The following is a 15,421-nucleotide window of genomic DNA, read 5'->3' as shown; positions in this document are numbered from 1 at the left end:
ATGGTACTTTAATTTCAAATTTCAGCAAATGATTTCCTAAGAGAATACAGGTTATCTACTTCGATAATTAAAGAATGTTTGTAGGTATAAACTATGCCAAGTATACATCTAATTGTATATGTTTAAGGCCAATGAAATCTGTATTTCATTACTCACTTGGTTCACAAAAACTCAGCATGCCCACACTGTATTCTAACTACACAAATAGATCATGTAAAATATGCCCTGATGTGTGGCTATTAAATGATGCACTATACCAGAGTCTTAAGATAACTTCAGAAGGCACTATTAATGTAACTGTGAACCTGCCCCTGAAAATTCTGAATCTTTCCCTCTCTCCAACATACAGTCCAAATGCTCTGACCTCGATGATCTCTTTGGTATTTAAAAGAAGCCCTAATTCCAAAGGCGAAAATATCCAAAATCTTGACAAACAAGGCTAAGTTTGCTAAGGAGCATAGAAAGCAAGCAGGAACAATCATGACAGCTGCTCAGTGAAGCCAGGTCATCAGGAAAAAGCAAGACTCCTCCATCACACTTGTATTTCTTCAACACAACACTGCCAAGTACTTGCAGTCACAAGATACATTTATTTTCCTTTATTTAAATTGTAATGAGTGGCATTTCTTCCTGAATAGCCATTAAGCTGCCTGGAAATTCTGATCTACTTCACTTAAATCCCTTTAATAAATAATAAGTTTCCTCCCAATGAAACGCCTTTGAACTTTACAACTTCCATAGAGCATCTTCCCAAACCACCTTGGAGCTGATGTGAGTGCACTTTGGTGATGCAGCAGAATAAATGATGTTGGCAAGACCCAGTAAGTATAGTGAATACCCATGGGCTCAAAGGAAAGCGGGAGTGTAATAAACCTCATTTCCTTCTACTGAACAAGAGTACAGATGTGATTGCTTGGATACAAACATCTGTCTTCCACCAATAGCAAAACAGCTGTGATACGTCCTTAACATCTAACGTCCTCCATTCCACCGGGGGAGATAAGGAAGTCGCAGATATCAGCAGTACAGACCCTGATAGTGAAGACAGAAGCTCACAGTTCACAGGACAACTGAAACAGTGGTCCAGGGAGGCCAGACCCATACCAGAAATATGAGAAAAAAGATCTGCATGTTCACTTAACACAAAGAACTTCAGCATAAGCACCAGCTATGTTCAGACATGGCCAGCACACAGGCCAAGCACAAATAAATGAATCCCAGTTAACTGAAGCCATAGAGTCCTGTTCCCTGGCTCTTCAATCACCTTTTCAGCAGTGGGAATAAAGCAGGGAGCCAGGAGTGCCTTGGCAATTGCATATACTACATTAGGTTGCCCCCAGAACACCCCCAATCCCTTTGCCACCAACATACAAGGCACAGTGAGCACACAATTGCTCAGTCCACTTTGCTCAGGATGTGTAGACATGACCTCAATTCCTCCTATATTCATATAAAAAGAAACGCTGACAGTAAGAAAGACACTGAACAGATCTGTGAGTATATTTTTCCCTAAAATTTAAGTGGTTTGTATGGGAGTTTAGAAGGTCACCAATGATTTCAACTCTAGAATCATCAAGGCTGTGAAGATTTTATAATAGCATCTAAGATTTTAAATGGGATATGTACATTAAGGCAAGTGATGATATCTGTAGACTTTTCTTTATCATAAATATAACTTGTGACAACAAAATTCTGAACCCTTGAATGATCTAATGCCAGGGGCTAAGGTTTGCTAAGGCACTTTGACTCTGCGAAATATTTCTCACAACTCTCAGTACGAATGTTAAAGAAATATTGAAAAGTTGCGGCAAATTCACTTTCCAACTAGTCGTCAAAGAGACAGTTTAGTGGGGTTGGTGAGAAGCAGTTTGTACCCAATGCCTATCAATCTCTCACTGTGCCCTGTATCAGCTACTGAGATGGGCCTGACAGGGGCCATGGGAATTGGTGTGGTGTGCACTTGACGCTTCAACAGCTACATGACCCCTTCTCCTTCTCTTCGTTTAGCTGGTCTGTGGCGGTATGACCGTTGGAGCGCACCACTCCTTCAGGAATCCAGGACTTGTCCACACACCGTTCCATTCGCTTCATTATCAGGTCCAGGAGCATCTCAATTGCTTGGCTTATGTTTGTCCCGTTGGCAGCACTCGTTTCAAAGTAAGGGATTCTGAAAAACAGAGAGAACTCAGGTCACAACATGGCCAGGGGAAGGACAGTGACCTTTGCCCTTGTTAATTCAGATTCGAGGATGAGTGCCAACATACAAGATCCCAAAAACATTTCATCATCCCAGGGTATGAAAATGACACCCGATAAAAGATTAATATCCAGGGTGCAAAAGGAGATCAAGAAACTCAATGACAACAAAGCAAGCCTTCCAATCAAGAAATGAGTAAGGGATATAAACAGACAATTTTCAAAAGATGAAATACAAATGGCAAGCAGACATATGAAAAGATGTTCAAGATGACTATCCTTCAGGGAAATACAAATCAAAGCTACAATGACGTTTCATCATCCAAGTTAGAATGGCTAGAATGCAAAGATCAGAAAATACTAAATGCTAGCAAGGGTGTGGGGATAGGTCCCCTGAATTCATTGTTGGTGGGGATGTAAACTAGTACAACCACTACAGAAGACAGTACTGTATTTAACAACAAAAATGGATACAATGGATCATTATGATAGTAAGCAATCCAGTTCCAAAAAGACAAATATCATGCCTCCCCTGATTTGTGGTAACTAATAATATGTAGTATAAAAATGTAATAAATATAACTGAAATTGGCATTTTCAGATTTGATTATAGTTTATAGCATTTGTCTGTATTCCTAAGGAATAGCAATTTTTCTCCTTACTACTTGCTGAATTTTTTTATTTGCTTGAGGGTTAAGCTTATGACTACAAAATAAATTCAAAGTATATCATTGTAAAAATTAAAATAAGGAGGAAGGGTGGAGGGATGTGGAAAGGAGAATAGGGTGGGAAGTATTACAGTCTTAATAGCATTAATTCACGCATGAAAATCACCACTACCAAGTATTGTCAAGGACATAAGAAAGGAGGAAGTTGCATTCACTGCTGGTGAAAACATGAATTGTTGTAAGTGGTTTGGAAAACAACATGATAATAACTGGTAGAACTAAAACTTTTCATAGATTTGGAGCCTGCAGCCCCTCTCCAAGCAGACCTGATGCCTGGTGGTGTGCAGTTAGTATTAGTGACTCACAAGTCCTCGGTGCAACAGAGAAAGGCCCGTGGAGGCCAAAGTCCTTGAGCCAGCCTCCTGCGATTCCAAGCTCCTTGTACATTTAACACACTGAACTATACAATAGCGTTTTCTATCTGTGCTATGCCGTGAAGAGTCTGGGAAGCCCGGTTCTAGAATAGCACTAGCCATGCACAGCTATTGAGTACTTCAAACATGGCTAGTTAGATGTCACTTAAGATGCCTGTGTCCCATGTTGGAATTCCTGGGTTTGGTTTGTGGCTCTGGCTCTTAACTCATGCTTCCTGCAAACTGCAGACCCTGGGCAGCAGCAGGTCAGGGTTTAGGTAGCAGAGCCCCTGTCACCCACAGGGTATACCTGGATGGAGTTCTCAGCTCGCGGCTTCAGGCCCCTGGTTACTGAAGCCATCTGGAACAGATAGGAGCTCGATCTGCTTCTCTCCCTCAGTCTCTTTTTTTGGTAGAAGGAAAAAGGGAATTTGAAGTTTTAGTTTTTATCTAGCTGGCTACGAGTGGCTAGCAGAGACCTAGGGAAACTCACGCATACAGGTTATCATCATCTTACTGGAATATTTAACACAGCACTACTCAGAATAGTGAAAATGTAACCAAAGTTTCCATCAATAAATGTATGCAAAATAAAATGTGATACATCTTTTTTGGTTTTCAAGATTTATTTATTTTGAAATTCAGAGTTATACAACAAGAGAGAGAATCTTATTGGCTGGTTAATTCCCCAGATGGCCACAGCAGCCAAGACTGGGTTAGGCCAAAGCCAAGAGCCAGAAGCTTCATCCAGGTTCCCATGTGGGTGGCAGGGCCCAAACACCTAGGCTGTTTTCTTTTGTTTTATCAGGCCATTGGCAGGGAGCTGGATTAGAATGGAGCAATTCAGACACAAACCCGCACCTACAATGAATGATGGTGTTGCGGGCAGCAGCTTTACCCACTAAGCCACACCAGCCTCTAAAATGTAGTATTTTCAGCACGGAACATTATACAATGCTTAATATTATCAATATGGCAAAATCACAAAGATTAAATGTTGAATGTGGCATGAGGTCCTATGTAAACACAACTGCACACTGTTCCCTATAAAAGTATTACTGCTTAGACCAGAAATAAATAATCCCTTAAAGTCACTGAAAATTCTGGCTCAAGCCAACATAATGCACAAGAGGCACTCTACTGTGTACTTTCCAACGTTGTTACATTCAGCCACTGCCTGATCCAGTCAGTCCTCTCCATCTGTGGACTCCGCATCCTGGATTCAACCAGCTGCACATCACACATGTTTGAAAAACAGAAATAGCATGTGCACTGAGCATGCACAGATATTTTTTCTTTGTCATTATTTCCAAAATAATACATTATGATAACTGTTTACATGCCACTCACATTGTATTAGGTACTAGAAGAATCCAGAAATTATTTAAAATTCTAAGATGAATGACAACCATAAAAGCTGGGCACGAACACTATGAGCAGTGTGGAAAAATGACCCAGAAGCCCAGCCCCAAAGTCAGATTTTGGGTGTTCAAGTCCCAGGACTGTATCTTACCAACTGTGGAACTCAGGCGAGCTACCAGCTGCTGCCCCAGCTGCTTCATCCATAATATCAACCTTATCAGTACCTATCCTCTTGCATGGACTACATGGGTTAATATTTAAACCATTTAGATCAGAACACTTCATAAATGGTTATTTCCAACACAGAAATGGGTTAAGCTACAGATGTACATTTGTAATTTTGCTTAAAAAGCAGAGCACATTACCCTCAAAGAAACAGTGGCATGAGATAATGGAAAGTCAGAGCTCTGAATTTCACTGGCATTATAACTATTAGCACCCCAGGCTTGCACAGAAGCCTGGGTTGAAGGCACAGTACTTGGCGCAGGACTGTCCCAGTGCTGGTCCTGGAGAGCACACTTCCCTGCTTCAGGGAAGTCTCCCCTGAACCTGCCAACACCAAACAGTGCCTGCCTCCCTGACTCCTCATCAGGAGATACTGAGCGAAAGTGCTTCTTTACTAAGCAATAGCAACTTGGATATGACCGATGATTCTAGCAGAGCTTCAGGCTACTACTGTCCATGAGGGCTAATATTCAATTGGTAGAATTTCAGAGTTCAGCAGTTAAGTGATACATTGCACAATATTACTAAGACATTATGGATTATCACCTCGGATTGAAGCAGCTTTCATCTTTTTATGAAAAAATGAAATACAGGAAAAAAACTGTATTTGTCTGCCATTTGTGAATCTGCAAGTCATATGTCTGGAAGTCAGGTGGACAGATTAAAATCTTAAAGGAACCTGAATTAAGACTAAAGTAAGACTTTTCTGTTCTAAGCAAACAATGTTCCAAAGAGAAATCTGCCTGCTCTTAGATTTGAATATTGGACTGTGCGACTGGGCAGGTAGAGGAAGACTAGCAGACGGAGGGAGAGACATTTATATGTCTGTATCTTCTTAATTCTTACATCTGGAAAGAATTTGAGGTACCTTATCCGAACACATTTATTAAACATTTTATACATTTTCTTTTTTTTTTTTTTAAAGATTTTATTATTATTGGAAAGCCGGATATACAGAGAGGAGGAGAGACAGAGAGGAAGATCTTCCATCCGATGTTTCACTCCCCAAGTGAGCCGCAACGGGCCGGTGCCCGCCGATCGGAAGCCGGGAACCAGGAACCTCTTCCAGGTCTCCCACGTGGGTGCAGTGTCCCAATGCATTGGGCCGTCCCCAACTGCTCTCCCAGGCCACAAGCAGGGAGCTGGATGGGAAGTGGAGCTGCTGGGATTAGAACCGGCGCCCATATGGGATCCCGGGGCGTTCAAGGCGAGGACTTTAGCCGCTAGGCCACGCCGCCGGGCCCCATTTTATACATTTTCAAAGAAATTTAAAAACACATTCAAGTTGTCGGCTGAGGGAAAGCAAGAGCGAAGGAAGAAGTCAGGTATAATTATCAAGATTTCTGGGTTCTAGAGTCAATTCACAGTCCTGGGACCTCCGACTGTAAGGAGGAAGCCGGAGGGGTCCTTGGGGTCCTGCGAAGAAGGACTTAACTTGTGAAGTGCTTAGCGCCAGCCCAGCACCCAGACAGTGTTCAACCAATGTTCTTCCAGCTGGATTTTCCCCTCTCTCAATAACATTCTGCTTTTCCTAAAACTTTTCAGGTAAAAATTTAGGGGCCAGTGCCATGGCTCAACAGGCCAATCCGCCACCTTTAAGCTTCTACATCCCACATAGATGACAGTCTGTGCCCTGGCTGCTCCACTTCCCACCCAGCTCCCTGCTATGGCCTGGGAAAGCAGTAGAGGACGGCCCAAGCCCTTGAGACTGCACCCACATGGGAGACCAGGAAGAAGTTCCTGGTTCTTGGCTTTGGATCAGCTCAGCTCTGGCCCTTGAGGTGTGAGCCAGGGAAACAAAGATCTTTGTCTCTCCTCTCTGTAAATCTGCCTTTACAATAAAGATAAAATTTAGACATATTACCTCAAACTCAAGAGGATCAATTGTCTGTTTCAAATTTTTTAAGTGTTGTTATTCTGTTACTCCACATGGTGGTGCTAATGTAGCATTTCCACGGAGCAACATTGTCAGGTTAATTTTGCCATTAGTTTTGCCCGTTTCTTTGCTCAGCACATGAGTTACATGCACTTGGTGTTAGACTTTGATCATATGCACATTTGCCTTTCTCGCAACTTTGAACCACAAACAAAAGGTTCATTACAGCCAGTAACTACAATTGGTGGATAAAGCTACACGGGCAGGAATCCAGATGAAATTATTTTCACACAGAACAATGCCTTGTCTACTTGCTTCTGGTGTGTGCTCTCTCAGACCCAGGGTCCCCTTCCATACAATTCATAGGTAGTGTAATTCATTGTGCATGAAGGGAAAAAAAGTCTCCTCTCTTGAACATGAATTTCCTAACGAGAAATCAATTGCACATTTCCCACATCCAAGCATAGCACAGGTAGACACATGGTTCACATTCTGGGCATGAGGAATGTCATCCAAGTAGAACACCCTAGCATGCACATTTTTAGTCTTTCTTTTGTTGTTGTTGTTTCTTTTACTTATGCACATCTTTTTAGTGACTCAATGTCTACACCTGCTCTCAAAATGCTGCCCCTGCACCACCAGCAGCAGTGTCTGGGACCCAGCTAGAAAAGCAACTCTGTGGTTCCATCCCAGAGCTCCAGAACCAGACACCCATGAGCTCCAGCGTCCGGGTGACTGTGATGGGCACAGTTTGAGATAGAACAGCACCCTCTGTAAGACAATTGTTGCCAAGGCTCCTCTCTATATTATCTTATAATGTATTTGTTACTGCCATTATAGTTCATTTTTGAAAAAGACCTTCTCATTTATTTAATGCCAGGGTTACAGAGAGAAAGGTCTTCCATCTCCTAGGTAATTTCCCAGAGAGTTGCAATGGCCAGCACTGGCCAGGCAGAAGCCACGAGCCAGGAGTTTTTGCTCAGTCTCCCACAAGAGTGGGAAGGGTTTAAGCACTTGGGCTATCCTCTGCTACGTTTCCCAGGAAGGGGCTGGATCAGAAGCAGAGCAGCCAGGACTGGAACCAGCACCTGCATGAGATGCTGGCATCACAGGAGGTGGTTTCACCTACCTCGAGACAACACTGGCTCCACTTGTAGCTAATGTTAGGAAGTGTTTCAGCAGCAGTGTGAACTGTACCCATTTGGGCTGGCAGGAGTACAAGCTCGAACAAGACTCCTTTTTGCTCTTTGAATTCACCGAAAATGTCAATCATACAGCACAGTAGAAAGCACCTGTTTGAAAAAACTTTGATCTACGAAACAGATTACTTTGTCTCTTTAGGAAGAGACCTGAGGGTTTCAATTACAATGTCACCAAGCTCCAGAGAAACAAAGACAAAATGTAGAGGCAAATAGATACCAATCAACAGGTTACCAAACAAAAATCATTCTGATTTTCATCATCACACGTACGATCACTCTTCCCATTCTTAGCTGTCACAAGAAAGCCATTCTCAGATCTCCTTGCCCCACACCACACAAACAGTCCACACTGGCATTGCAATGTTCTTTATTAACTTTGCAAGGGTTTTCTGAGACAGTCTTTCATTCCCCAAATATACGGGTTTCAGAGAAACTTTGTGAACCAAGGAACTGCTTTTTCAAACTAAGTAAACACAGAATAACAGTGACAAGACTGAAAAATTTAGTGGGCTGGCATTATGGCATAACAAGTGAAAACTCTGCCTGAGATGCCAGCATCAAATAGGAGCACTGGTTCAAGTTCCAGCTATTACAATTCTAATTCAGCTCCCTGCTAATGTGCCTGGGGAAGCAGTGGAAGATGGCCCAAATGCTTGCTACCCTGCACCCACATGGGAGACCCAGAAGAAGCTCCTGGCTCTTGGCTTTGAATCAGCTCAGCTCCAGCCTTCGCTGCCACTTGGATAGTGAACCAGAAGATGGAAGATCTTTTTTTCTGTCTCCCCCTACCCTGCCTCTGTGTGTGTGTGTGTGCATGTGTGTGTGTGTGTAAAACTCTGCCTTTCAAATAAACAAACCTTTTTTAAAAAACTGAAAGCTTATCAGACAACATAAAAATGACATAAAGATATGCCACAAACCTATGTTTTCCAATTGCTAGCACATGGATGAACAGATCGTCACAGTACTTTAACATACATGCAACCAATGAAATTGCTAGAATTAGGAAAGACATGAGGTTTCACTGAGAATCATCACGAACAATTAATGCTGAATTGGTGAAATGCATGTGAACAAAAGTGTTCCATCATATTTTCCTCTGAAACTTCCAAATAGCCTATAGAACTATATGCCTCCTAAATTTAAAGAATTCTATCTGCATCCTTCTCCCTTCATCTCCAAGAATTTCAATTATTCTTACCTGGTAATCCCTTCTCTTCTAATCTTAACTCATCTTAGAAACTACAGATTGAACCCTTCCCTAGGAAATACTCCTTGGCTACTGTAAGCCGGGCCCAGTTGGAAGACATTCCCCAGGCCAGCACATAGAGACTATGGGATAACAGACCATGGGACCCTAAGAACCTGAACAGAGGAAACAGCGCATGGCTGTAGGGTTGCAGGGCCCGGAGCCAGAGGACGCCAGTTCTGACTCTCCCAAACGCATGCACCTGTCTGAAGCCGTTTTCTTCTTGGCCTTTCATGACACAATTCTGCAAAGCAACTTCTGTGTCCACAGTTCCCATTGCTTCACTGCTCACATCCTGCTTACACCTTGCAACACAGCTCGCACATTCAACACTTCAGTTTTCTCGTTGGTATGTGATCTCTCTGTCTCCTTCCCATGGCATTACACAAGAGCCTCTCACAGGAGGAGGGCCTCACTCAACATCCTGTGGGGCTTGGTCAGCCTCCAACTCACATCCCCGAGTCAGCTGCTCCCAGCCACTACACATGAAAGTCAGGTGGAGAGCTTTGAAAAGTGAGAAGATTCCCGGCTTTGTTACTGTCTCAACTTGGCTTAGTTGTCCAGTACTACCCAGAATTCCCTTTTTGTCAGGATGGACTCAAGAAGAGACTTGAGGTAGACCGGGAGGACAGAAGAAAAGCAGCAGCAACCTTTCCATCTGGTGTGGAGCTGCTTATCTGTTGGCTCACTCCACTGGCGTAAACCACCAACCAGACCTGCTCCTGTTCCACCTTCCCCTAGATCCTTCCTCAGCATCTTAGGCTTCTAGGCCAGGTATGTGTGGTAAGCTCTGTGATCGGGGACACCTACCCCACCCAGGGCATAGGGAACAAGAAATGACAAGGCCTTCAGTCTGAAGGTATGGCTGCTAGTCATTTATCTGCCTGCCTACCTACATGCAGGCCCTATGGACTCCACTCTCCAGCAAGACAACACCTTATGGAGACTGCTAGGTCAGCACCCAGCATTGCGTCAAGTCACAACCCTGAGTGTTACTAGAGGGGTTTTCATCTGAATCCTGCCTGACCTAGGCTCCCCCCAACCCTCTGCTCAGAGCTCAGAGGTGATCTGTTAAGGTATTTCTAAAGTGGTTGCGCTCCATCTAGCCTGGGGTGAAACTTCCCACAATGCACCTTGCAAAGCATTCCCAAAGCCAGCCGAATCCCCCAGGCGAGCTAGAATTGAGAAGGATTTAAAAATCCTCTTCTGCCTCCACCCTGTGTATTTTTCTTTCCAATTTACCCTCTCCTAAACCACAAATATCACTCCTACCTATCTCACAGATCACAGTGCAACTTCCTAGAGTCTAGTCTTTCTCCCCTCTGTTCCCACATACACCCTCCTCCAATCCCACCTCAGGTCCCAACCTACAGCCTCCAGGGCAATCTGAGACAGTACACATAAGATGCCACCCATCCACCCACCCATACACACATACACTGAGGATTCTACAAATCCTTGTCTCTCTGGGATCCAACTTACTCCTTCCCTCATGATCAAAGCTTTCCAGAGCCTGACTCCTTCCTGCGCCCAGTCACTCAATCCCTCCACTCCCTTCAGGGAGACCCCACCCTCTGAACCCGAGGAAGGTCCACAATAAGCAGGCAGCTCCCCCTTGGCAGCCCTCAACTGTGCCATGATCCAACCTGGGTAACATCCTACCTATCATTACTATCTTCCTCATGCTGCCTCCCTAATGCCTGCTGCCTACCACCTGTAGCTGCTGTAATCACATGGGGGGAAGAGAAAGAGTGGGAGAGGAAGATAGAGAGAAGGTAAGGAGGGAAAGAGGAAATCTCTATATCTACAAAACTGTATCATGGAAAATAATAAATAATTTAAAAAATATAACAAGGGTGTGAATTTACACTTGGGCTCAGGAAAGACAGTGACACGCAGATACTTGAAGACTCATGTTAGGAGCAGGTGGGCTCTCGTTGGATGTCTAATTCATGTTACTGCAGGGCTCAAGGAGGATGGCAGCATTTGGCTGACCTTCAGTCTCAACACCTGTACCAAAAGGTAGCTTCACACTCCTCTCCCAGCATACATACTTCATTTCCAAGCCAGCAGTTGGCCTGTGACATGCAGCAGGTGTTCTCCTGTGTCGGAGCTCTCTACAACAGCTGGGATATAAGGACTGGTTTGGAAATCTCCCTCTTGCATGCACATGATTTCCTTATTCCAAGAGGGCCCTGTCTGCACATTGTAAAGAAGGCCACACGCAGGTGCACGTGGATGCACACCTGTCTTCCTGCAAATGCCAGGAGGTTGAAACAAAGGGGCCTAACCCTGAGGAAGCCCTCACCTCATGCTTTTCCTATGGCCTCCACTGTCTCATCACGTTGATAGGGAAAGTAGGGACCCAAAATCACCCAGGGCCCACAGCTGAAGGGTTTTTTTTTCTCTAAGTTTTCATTTTTGACCTTTTCCTTACCACTCATGCATGAATACTTACACTGAGAATGTTCTGTGTAAATGTCTCCTGCAAAAATACTCACCCGTATTTCTCTGCAAGCCCTCGGGCCTCGTCCTCTTTCACTACCCTCTGGTCTTCCAGATCACTCTTATTTCCACACAACACTATATCTGGGTTTTCACAGTACGCGTGCATTTGCAGCTGACCTATTAAAAGAAGAAAATCTGTTTCAGGTGAAGAGCAAGGCAAGCACATGGTCAACAGGAAATCTGAGCAAAAATGCTTTCTGAAAATTGTAAATTTACACAGACATAAGGAACCAACATAATGCTTTCAATGCATCAATAAATCAATCTATACAACTAAATTTCTGGAGCAAAGGCATAAAACTACTCCTGTTCCTATAGACATACCACTTTTCTAATATCAGAGTTACAGAGGAAGGGCAAGGCAGGGCTTGATTGTAGCACAACAGGTAAAGCCTCCACCTGCAATGATGGCATCTCTTACAGGCACCACTTGGAGAGCTGGCTGCTCTACTTCTGATCTAGTTTTCTTCTAATGCACCTGGGAAAGCAGCAGAATTAGTCCAAGTCCTTGGGCCCCTGCCACCCATGGGGGGAGACACTGAAGAAGCTTCAGGCTCCCAGCTTTGGCTTGGCCCAGCTCTTGCCATTGCAGTCATCTACGGAGTAAACGAACACACAGAAGAATCTCAATCTTTCTCTCTCTCTCTCTCTCTCTCCTCTCTCTCCTTTCTCTCTCTGTGTCCTTGTAACTTCTGACTTTCAAATACAAAAATGAATAACTTTTTTTAATCACAAAGTTATGGAAGGTTTGCTAACCCTCAAAAGTATGAGTGTTCATATATACACAAGACAACTGTCTTTTTTAAAAGCCTTATGTATTTGTTTCTTTATTTGAAAGGCAGAGTGAGAGAGAGAAGGGGAGAGAGACCTATCTGGAATTCACTGGTTCACTCCCCACATGCTCACCACAGCCAGGGCTGAACAGGCCAAAGCCAGGAAACAGGAACTCCATGCAGGTCTCCCACATGGGTGGCCAGAATCCAAGTACTTAGACCATCCTGGTCAAGTAGCTGCTCTCTTGGTGTGGTAGCAAGAAGCTGGATTAAATGCAGAGTATAGACTGGACTTAAACCAGGCACTCTGATAAGGAATCAAAGTGTCCCAAGCATTAGCTTAACCCACTGTGATACTACAACCACCCGAACCTACCATTTGTATTTTTATTGAAAAGGCAGATTTATCGGCGCCCATATGGGATCCCGGGGCATTCAACGCGAGGACTTTAGCCGCTAGGCCATGCCGCCGGGCCCATCCCGGCAGCTCCACTTCCCATCCAGCTCTCTGCTTGTGGCTTGGGAAAGCAGTCGAGGACGGCCCAAACCCTTGGGACCCTGCAACCGCGTGGGAGATCTGGAAGAGGTTCCAGGTTCCCGGTTTCAATAATAATAAGTAAAATCTTTAAAAATAAATAAATAAATAAATAAATAAGAAAAGGCAGATTTACAGAGAGAGAGAGAGAGAGATCTTTCATCTACTGTTTTACTTCCCCGTTGTCTGCAATAGTTACAGATGGCAACTGGACAGAAACTTGGAGGTTTCCCTAGTGCTTACTGCTAACCGTAAAGCTTCTTATCATGTCTCCTCTCCACAGTGATAGCAATCTTAAAAATTGCCTTCCTACAAACTGTTTTCCTTCAGAAATGCTTTTCACAGTTTTCTGTTATCCTTAGGCAAAAATCAATTCATTGAAAACCAGCAAAATAAAGAATTCAATGAGTGAAGATCCAGAACCCAGAGGGGGCTGCCCGGGCTTTACTTTCTTACCACCTGAAAAACGGTGAAAAGGCTTAATGGGAGAAAGCGACACTGAGTAATCTCCCCAGGAAGGAAAATCAAGTCCTATTTCTTACTCACCCAACCCTGTAAAAAAAAAATCAAGCTGCCAAGATTTTTCACAATAAGTCATGCCTCAAGCTTTATGGCCTAATTTATGCTTTATCACAATTAATCAGAAGAGTGTCGACATTTTAGTTCCTCATTATGCGATTGTGTTCATTATTCTCTTACGAAGAGAAAGACAAGTTGGCAGGCACTTCCTGAGCATTCACACAGGCCTGAAGTTCTGTGTGGCATTTCAGGACACTGTCCTGGCCTACACAGGAAGAACAAATGGTGGTGTTTCTACTAACAACCACACCCTTTGCTATTCCCACATTCCTACTACCCACCCACAGCCTTCCTCAAAGACCTGCTTCAACATGACCCCTACTGAGAAACCACCAGAGTGGCTGTGCCCTAGTGTGCCCATGTTCATTATGCAGATGTGAACCCAGGCTCCAGGTGGTGCCCAGGGCTGAATGTTCACTCCACTGTGGATTAGCTGTGTATCTAGCTGAAGAAGCTGTTGGAGTTCTGAAGTTACGGCATGGTGATGACCACGGTACGTATTTAAGATTAAAGGAGTTAATGGAGTGATTCTCCAGGTACAGTGTGGAGAAGCTACCTTGGCATCACCAGAGAATTTCTTAAAACTACAAAGTCTCAGGTATGTTCTAGTTTGGGAAGCTGGGCACTTGGTGGGGCAGTTAAGACACTGGTTGAGATGCCTGCATCCCATGTGTGTGGAACTGCCTACACTTGAGCACCAGCTGTGTTTTATCGTGCAGTTCCCTCTTGATGCATACCCTAGAAGGAAGTGGTAACGGCCAAGTGGTTGGGTTCCTGCCACCCAAGTGCAAAATCAGGGGTTGCTCTACTGCTGTGACCTGGCCCAACCCTGGCTGTGGCAGGCATTTGTGAAGTGAACCTGTGGATGCAAGATCCCTGTCTCTCAGCCTGTGTCTTTCAAATAAAAACACAGAGATAAAATGTACGGAAATCTTGAAATAAATAAAGAGACTGGGATTGGGATAAGAATCAATGTTGCAACAACCTCTCCAGGTGATATACACTCACATTTGAGAACCACTAGTGAACAATTAAGGCATCAGAACTACGATGGTATTGCCAGTAATAATGGGTACTACTGTTTACTGTAGGCAGTCCAGGAGGCATGCGTTTTTTAAAGTTTTTTTAAATTCTTTGAATTATTTACAAAAGTTATGACTTGCCTATGCAAAAAAACAAATTAGCTTTTAAAGGCCTCACCAAGGATAAAGGCACATGTGTTACTACTGCCTGAAGCAGCATGTGATAAGGGTCCCTAGAAGCACCCTAAAATTGAACCGGTCAGAGCCCGTGCCATGGTAGATTAGGCCTCTGCCTGTGTTGCCTGCATTCCATATGGGCAGGGATTCAGTTCCTGGCTGTGTCACTCAGCGCCAGCTCCCTGCTAATGCATCTGAGAAAGCAGCCTCTCCTTTATTCTCTTTCTGTAAAATCTGCCTTTCAGACGAAAATAATTAAATCTTTAAAAACATTTAAATAGCCAAGATGTGGAATCAACCAAGGGGTCCATCAGAATAAATAAACTGTGGTCTATGTGTACAATGAAATACCATTCAACCAAAAAAAAAAAAAAATGCAATCCTGTCATTTGCAGCAAAGTAGATAGAACTTGGAGATCATCATATTAAGTCAGATACAGAAAGACAAATATTTTCTTATATTGGAGCTTAAAAAAGCATAATCTGAATACAAAATGGTGATTTGTAGAGACGGGGAGGTATACGACTTTCAGAGGGAGTTTAATCTTAAAAACTGAGAAAGCTGGATATTATATATAGATTGTGACAAATATATTAATATGTCAACGTTCATGGAAGCCAATGACTGGGTGTGAT

The 15,421-nt window shown here is 43.7% G+C and overlaps 1 protein-coding gene across 2 annotated transcripts in view; it reads right to left on the bottom strand.

Moving 5' to 3' along the window:
* Nucleotides 1–1,091: 1,091 nt before the first annotated feature.
* The window catches only part of RAB27A (RAB27A, member RAS oncogene family), an 85,303-nt gene continuing 70,973 nt past the window's right edge, over nucleotides 1,092–15,421 (bottom strand). For both annotated transcript variants that reach the window (XM_004578067.2, XM_058665831.1), the window contains exons 6-7: nucleotides 11,693–11,816; nucleotides 1,092–2,167 (exon numbers count right to left, since the gene is read on the bottom strand). In XM_004578067.2, coding sequence (XP_004578124.2) covers nucleotides 1,969–2,167; nucleotides 11,693–11,816 — 323 coding nt within the window. In that variant the 3' untranslated portion in view covers nucleotides 1,092–1,968. The remainder of the gene's footprint in view (nucleotides 2,168–11,692; nucleotides 11,817–15,421) is intronic.

This window comes from Ochotona princeps, chromosome 6, assembly GCF_030435755.1.
Source record: "Ochotona princeps isolate mOchPri1 chromosome 6, mOchPri1.hap1, whole genome shotgun sequence".
Taxonomy (NCBI): domain Eukaryota; kingdom Metazoa; phylum Chordata; class Mammalia; order Lagomorpha; family Ochotonidae; genus Ochotona; species Ochotona princeps.
This window is presented reverse-complemented; position numbering and strand designations above follow the sequence as displayed.